The following is an 8117-nucleotide window of genomic DNA, read 5'->3' on the forward strand; positions in this document are numbered from 1 at the left end:
TGAGTAGTCTAAGCCTTGTTCTTGACTATAACCTTGTGCCACCAACCGTGCCTTATACCTTGCAACTGTCCCATCAAGATTTCTTTTGATCTTATATACCCATTTACTCCCAATAATAGTTCTATTATCTAGAGGAGGAACTAGTCTCCAAGTTCCTTGAAATATCAATGCATCAAACTCTTCTTGCATGGCATTTGTGGTATCAGATCTTTCCAGTTTGGTGATGGCTGCAATGAAGGGCAAGGGGGAGGATTGTTCTCTATTGGGGAATATAATAAATGACTTGCGTTTTTTGCTCCAATTTTTTGTTTGATTCAGAGGTGAGTTGGGTGCAGCGAGGATGTAACTTGGCTGCACATAGGCTTGCACGTATGGGGCTGGGCAGTACCCATAAGCTTGGGTGGTTTGAAGACCCCCTCATTTGCTCAGGGATATTTTATTTGAAGAAAGTTTGTAGGGTTATGATTTTATGTATTATCATTTGAGTATAGTTCTCTTTGTTCTGCGGGACGCTCTTTTCCCTTCGACCAGATTGAAAGTCCAGGCAAGGTTTTATCGAGGCACATTATGCATGCTATCCTTAATTTGTACATGTTTTATTTTCAGTGCAATGAATAACGTACTTTTCCCTCAAAAAAAAAAAAAAAAGTAAACATGAATAATGATATAAATCTGGTAAATTATGTTGTCCCAAAAATACGTACAATATATAGGTATATAAATACTTTTCCCACCGACAACAAATATTTTTCCCACATAATAGGGAAATTTTGGGGTACCCTCCAAGCAACCTAATTCTATATATAAGGGGTGTGGTTCAATAAGACGGAAATATACCTACACCAATCTCTCTCTCTCTCTCGCTCTCCATCTCTTTGTTTTGGAACACAATCGACCTAGGGTTATCACAATCTCATCCTCTTCCTGTCGATCCCCAACTGGTAAATTCGTAATTATATACAATTATATGTCATGAGTCGTCCGCAGGAAGAAAAGCCTTGTTGTCCGCTCTGCGCGGAGGAGATGGATTTGACAGATAAGCAATTGCACCCGTGCGAGTGCGGTTACGAGATATGCCTTTGGTGTTGGCACCAAATAGTGGACATGGCCGAGAAGGACGAGAGGGAAGGGCGATGCCCTGCGTGCCGTGCACCTTACGACAAGGAGAATATCGTAGGGTCGACGGGCCCAAGGTTTGAGAGACTGGCGGCTGAACTGAAAAAGATGAAGATTGAACTGAATAAGATGAAGATTGACACGGAAGCGCGTCGCCGGAAGCAGCAGCTCAGTGGCGTGCGAGTGGTTCAACGGAACCTTGTTCACATAGTAGGGTTGCCGCTTGATCTGGCGGACGAACACCTTTTGCGGCGGAGAAAATATTTCGGGCAGTATGGGAAGGTTGTGAAAGTTTTCATCCGGCGATTTACGGACAATACGAGTAGTAATGTATATATTACTTACTCGAAAGAGGTGGAAGCGATTCGTTGTATTCAAAGAGTCGATGGCCGGACGTTCCTCTGGTCGGATGGTAGAGCTTTGAGGGCATGCTTTGGTAACGAGAAGGTATTGTCACGCATGCCTAGAAAGTGTGCCTTGCAACAATCCTCGTTGTATGTTTCTGCACGAGGAGGCCAAGTCTCGGATTCTCAAGACAGTAATAGTTTAGGGTTTAATTCTTCCCTAAAGATGTAATTATCAATTTGTCATGATTCCTAAATTTTATATTCATATGTATACGATACTTTACGTTGGAAAAATTACAAGTAAATTATAATGTTCTTTTAAAAAGCACTTAGACAATTAGACTGAGGCGTGTGTATCTCGTTCTCTTTAAAGAGATTCAAGCCCACTGCGGTAATAAAGTCCACAAACCGATTGACTTGTCCTCTCCATGATACATGCACCAACACTTGATACTTAGCATCACAAAAATATAAGGTCTTGTTTGATTATGTTTTACAAATTAAACTGTTTTGTGAAACCCCCCCCCCCCCCCCCCAAAAAAAGAAATAAAAACATGCTTTACATTTTGAATATGAGATGGTAGCCAATATTTAAAAATTAACAAATTTCGATGGTAGCAAATATCATGGTGGTGAGCGTGGTGATAGTGACAATGGCGTTAGGAGGTTAGATTCAATCTTTTGAAAAGAGAAATTCAAACTCAAGTGTTGATGAGTGAACACCAAGTCAACTTTGTTAAGTCCAAATTTGCTATTTTAATCTATATACCTTTAAGCAATGTTTGATTCTTAAACAATAATGTTTCAAGAAAATCTTGTTCATGATAAATTTTGCTTAACTATAATTTCATTCATCGTCATTGTTGATTAACCAATTCGAAACGTATTTGTGATTGATATTATACTTTAACAATGTATCATGTCAATTAATTGATCAAAACACAAGAAAAATAAGTAGAAAGATTTTATCAATCAAACAAATTAAATCTCGTTTTGTCTCCAAATTAAATTCAAAAAACAATTGTTGTTGTTATTTCGACTTAAAAAAAAAAAAAAAGTCATTCACACTTACAACAACAACAACAACAAAGCCTTTTCCCACTAAGTGGGGTCGGCTATATGAATCCTAGAACGCCATTGCGCTCGGTTTTGTGTCATGTCCTCCGTTAGATTCAAGTACTCTAAGCCTTTTCTTAGAGTCTCTTCCAAAGTTTTCCTAGGTCTTCCTCTACCCCTTCGGCCCTGAACCTCTGTCCCGTAGTCACATCTTCGAACCGGAGCGTCAGTCGGCCTTCTTTGCACATGTCCAAATCACCGGAACCGATTTTCTCTCATCTTTCCTTCAATTTCGGCTACTCCTACTTTACCTCGGATATCCTCATTCTCAATCTTATCCTTTCTCATGTGCCCACACATCCCACGAAGCATCCTCATCTCTGCTACACCCATTTTGTGTACGTGTTGATGTTTCACCGCCCAACATTCTGTGCCATACAACATCGCTGGCCTTATTGCCGTCTTATAAAATTTTCCCTTGAGCTTCAGTGGCCTACGACGGTCACACAACATGTTGGATGCACTCTTACACTTCATCCATCCAGCTCGTATTCTATGGTTGAGATCTCCATCTAATTCTCCGTTCTCTTGTAAGATAGATCCTAGGTAGCGAAAACGGTCGCTTTTTGTGATCTTCGCTAAATTGCTCCGGTCATTAGTGTGGATAAGTATATAAATGGATAGAGATAGGAAAGCAAACACAAGATGTACGTGGTTCACCCAGATTGGCTACGTCCACGGAATAGAAGAGTTCTCATTAATTGTGAAGGGTTTACACAAGTACATAGGTTCAAGCTCTCCTTTAGTGAGTACAAGTGAATGATTTAGTACAAATGACATTAGAGTACAAATGACATTAGGAAATATTGTGGGAGAATGATCTCGTAATCACGAAACTTCTAAGTATCGGAGTGTGGTATCATCTTGACTTGCCTTATCTGTCTCATAGGTAGATGTGGCAGCTTCTCTGGAAGTACTCTTCCTCCATCCAGGGGTGGTATCTTTAACTGGTGGAGATGCACAAGGTAATGTATCAATTTCACTTGAAGCTTACTTGTAGTTTCAGGCTTGGTCAAGCGCGATACAAACCATGTAGTAGGAGTCCCCCAAGTCGCCGAGCTAGGGGATTTGCTGAAAGAGGTGACAGACAAGGTAAGCAATCAGAGCTCCGGCTGATTGTTCACCTTCTCCCCATCTTGCAGCAGCATGAAGGATAAAGAGAAGAAAAATGAGAAGAGATGATATGGGATACTTTTGCTTTTGAAGAACTAACTTTCCACAGGCTTATTCTTGAACTGAGCTGGAGGGTTTTCTGGTTTCCTCCAGAGTATAAGGCCGACTGAAGAATTTGAGGGTCAAAACAAGTCCATCAAATCTAGAGTACGTTCGACCCTGCTGATATGGGATACTTTTGCTTTTGGCAGAGTAATGGATGGATCGGCACGTGTGCTGTTACGCTTGTCTCCACATGCTTCCTTGTATCCTTCGCACTTGCCCTATCTGTTCCTCAAGCAGATGCGGTATCTTCCCTGGCAACATAAGATGTTGAAGATGAGTACTCGAGAGCAATGCCAGGTAAGTAATCAGGTAAGGGGTTCCAGGCTGTCAGTTCCTGGCTGGGAGCTTGATTTCAAGTGCTGACTGATTGCTCTCTTTCTCCTTGTCTTGCAGGTAAAAACAAGGCCAAAGGAAAAGACAGGGAAAAAGCATGATATGGGATACTCTTGCTTTTAACCCTGATGATATGAGATATTCTTGCTCTAGTATAGCTTGTTTGCAGAGGTATTATCGGGGGGAAAGAAAGCTGAATATTTCGAAAGGCTTCGTTGGGAGTGCCCTCTCAGATATGAGGAAGGGTTGAGCATTTTTGCAGGTCTGCCTGTCCGTTGGGGATGGAGGTCGACATATATAGGAGTCTCCCTAACAACAAGTAGTAATGCTATTCCTTTACCCTGCTTGGTCATAGCACGGTAGTGGGAGCTGCCAGCTTCACATGTTTTAACTCTGTCAGAGCACTTTGAAAAAGTGGTATGTGGTATCTGGCTCTCGAGATTCGGAGAACGATGCTTCTTCGATTTTTGAGAAAGCAATCATGGTGGGGGTCTGGCTCTCGAGATTCGGGGAGCAGTGTCTCTTCGATTTTTGAGAAAGTAATCATGTTGGGAGTCTGGCTCTCGAGATTCGGAAGGCGGTGCCTCTTCGATTTTGGAGTAAGCAATCTTGTTGGGAGTGTTTTCTCGGATGTGAGTAAATGTTGGGCATGTTTGCTAGTCTACCTTGCCACGAAGCACGGAGGTTGACACACAGGGACTTTCCAATTATCCAGCAGTGGTACTGTTCCTTTACCCTTGTGGGTAATAATATGGTAGCTAGACCTTCAAAATTTATGTGTCTAAACTTTGTTAGTGCTGTTTCTTTGCTATTCTTTTACCTTTCTTGGTCAGAGCAATGTAGTGGGAGCTGCAAGCTTCACGTGCTCAACTTTGGCAGAGACTTTGACAAAGTTATCTGTGGTACCCATGAGCTATTGTTGCGTGTGGGAAGTGGGTGATTGAACAGTAAGATTCATGTGCTTTCTACTTCACCAGAAGTCTTCGACAGAATGCCCATAATTTCCGCAAAGCTGAGTGTGCGTGTGACAGGTGCTGACAAGGCTAGAAAAGAAGGTGCCTCTTCGATTTCTAAGATCGGCCCTCGTGGTCTCTGAGCAGCCCAGCTTTTGAGAAAGCGAGCGCCTCTTCGATTGATTCGGAGAACGATGCCTCTTCGATTTTTGAGAAAGCAATCATGCTGGGGGTCTGGCTCTCGAGATTCGGGGAGCAGTGTCTCTTCGATTTTTGAGAAAGTAATCATGTTGGGAGTCTGGCTCTCGAGATTCGGAGGGCGGTGCCTCTTCGATTTTGGAGCAAGCAATCTTGTTGGGAGTGTTTTCTCGAATGTGAGTAAAGGTTGGGCATGTTTGCTAGTCTACCTTGCCACGAAGCACAGAGGTTGACACACAGGGACTTTCCAATTATCCAGCAATGGTACTGTTCCTTTACCCTCTCTTCGATTTTTGAGAAAGTAGTCATGTTGGGAGTCTGGCTCTCGAGATTCGGAGGACGGTGCCTCTTCGATTTTGGAGCAAGCAATCTTATTGGGAGTGTTTTCTCGAATGTGAGTAAAGGTTGGACATGTTTGCTAGTCTACCTTGCCACGAGGCACAGAGGTTGACACACAGGGACTTTCCAATTATCCAACAGTGGTACTGTTCCTTTACCCTTGTGGGTAATAATATGGTAGCTAGACCTTCAAAATTTATGGGTCTAAACTTTGTTAGTGCTGTTTCTTTGCTATTCTTTTACCCTTTTTGGTCAGAGCGATGTAGTGGGAGCTGCAAGCTTCACGTGCTCAACTTTGGCAGAGAACTTTGGCAAAGTTCTCTGTGGTACCCATGAGCTATTGCTGCGTGTGGGAAGTGGGTGATTGGACAGTAAGATTCATGTGTTTTCTACTTCCCCAGAAGTCTTCGACAGAATACCCATAATTTCCGCAAAGCTGAGTGTGCGTGTGACAGGTGCTGACAAGGCTGGAAAAGTAGGTGCCTCTTCGATTTCTGAGATCGGCCCTCGTGGTCTCTGAGGAGCCCAGAGCAGCCCAGCTTTTGAGAAAGCAAACGCCTCTTCGATTTCTGAGCAGGCACCTCTTCGATTTCTGAGCAGGCGCCTCTTCGATGTCTGAAGCTCCGTCGAGTGCAGCTTTTTATAGGGGCTGGCATTAAGTTCCAAAGCACACTTGAATCTCCACCAGTAGAAGCTCCATTCTTGCACTTCTAAGATCTTGATTTGTCCGACCTCTTCTCTCTTCAATACCTTTGAAAATGTCTGGCCCCTCCGACCGTCGTTTTGACTTGAACCTTGTTGAAGAGGCAGCCCCGCCTTCTCCAGACAACATATGGCGCCCATCCTTCGTCTCCCCTACTGGTCCTCTTACCGTTGGGGATTCCGTGATGAAGAATGATATGACCGCTGCGGTGGTGGCCAGGAACCTTCTCACTCCCAAAGATAACAGACTACTTTCCAAACGGTCTGATGAGTTAGCTGTTAAGGATTCACTGGCTCTCAGTGTTCAGTGTGCAGGTTCTGTGTCTAATATGGCCCAACGCCTATTTGCTCGAACCCGCCAAGTTGAATCATTGGCGGCCGAAGTGATGAGTCTCAAACAGGAGATTAGAGGGCTCAAGCATGAGAATAAACAGTTGCACCGGCTCGCACATGACTATGCTACAAACATGAAGAGGAAGCTTGACCAGATGAAGGAAACTGATGGTCAGGTTTTACTTGATCATCAGAGATTTGTGGGTTTGTTCCAAAGGCATTTATTGCCTTCGTCTTCTGGGGCTGTACCGCGTAATGAAGCTCCAAATGATCAACCTCTGATGCCTCCTCCTTCTAGGGTTCTGTCCAGTACTGAGGCTCCGAATGATCCCCCTCCGATGCCTTCTCTTTCTGGGGCTCTACCGACTGCTGAGACTTCTCCTAAGCAACCTTTGTGAAGGCTCCATCTTGTTTGTTTATTTTGACTCATGTATATGTACATATTTGTAGCTTATCGGGGATATCAATAAATAAGTTTTCCTTCATTTCAACGTATTGTGTTAAATACACCAAAGCCTTCTTCGCTAAGTTCTTTGAATTTTCTTTTGTTGAAGCTTGTATGTTGAAGCTTTCTGAGTGGAGCATGTAGGTTGGGGTAGTGTTCCCTTAATTTTTCGAGTGAGGAAAACTTCTCGGTTGGAGACTTGGAAAATCCAAGTCACTGAGTGGGATCGGCTATATGAATCTTAGAACGCCATTGTGCTCGGTCCTGTGTCATGTCCTTCGTTAGATCCAAGTACTCTAAGTCTTTTCTTAGAGTCTCTTCCAAAGTTTTCCTAGGTCTTCCTCTACCCCTTCGGCCCTGAACCTCTGTCCCATAGTCGCATCTTCTAATCGGAGCGTCAGTAGGCCTTCTTTGCACATGTCCAAACCACCGTAACCGATTTTCTCTCATCTTTCCTTCAATTTCGGCTACTCCTACTTTACCCCGGATATCCTCATTCCTAATCTTATCCTTTCTCGTGTGCCCACACATCCAACGAAGCATCCTCATCTCCGCTACACCCATTTTGTGTACGTGTTGATGCTTCACCGCCCAACATTCTGTGCCATACAGCATCGCCGGCCTTATTGCCGTCCTATAAAATTTTCCCTTGAGCTTCAGTGGCATACGGCGGTCACACAACACGCCAGATGCACTCTTCCACTTCATCCATCCAGCTTGTATTATATGGTTGAGATCTCCATCTAATTCTCCATTCTTTTGCAATATAGATCCTAGGTAACGAAAACGGTCGCTCTTTGGTATTTCTTGATCTCCGATCCTCACCCCTAACTCGTTTTGGCCTCCATCTGCACTGAACTTACACTCCATATATTCTGTCTTTGATCGGCTTAGGCGAAGACCTTTAGATTCCAACACTTCTCTCCAAAGGTTAAGCTTTGCATTTACCCCTTCCTGAGTTTCATCTATCAACACTATATCGTCTGCGAAAAGCATACACCAAGGAATATCATCTTG

General features: G+C 43.5%; 1 protein-coding gene across 1 annotated transcript; it reads left to right on the plus strand.

Moving 5' to 3' along the window:
• Window positions 1–972: 972 nt before the first annotated feature.
• On the plus strand, window positions 973–1692 carry LOC139190765 (putative general negative regulator of transcription C16C9.04c). The gene has a single exon (XM_070811235.1). It carries the CDS (start codon window positions 973–975, stop codon window positions 1690–1692), a length of 720 nt encoding a protein of 239 aa, XP_070667336.1.
• The last annotated feature ends 6425 nt before the right edge of the window (window positions 1693–8117 follow it).

Source organism: Malus domestica, chromosome 13, assembly GCF_042453785.1.
Source record: "Malus domestica chromosome 13, GDT2T_hap1".
Taxonomy (NCBI): Eukaryota; Viridiplantae; Streptophyta; class Magnoliopsida; order Rosales; family Rosaceae; genus Malus; species Malus domestica.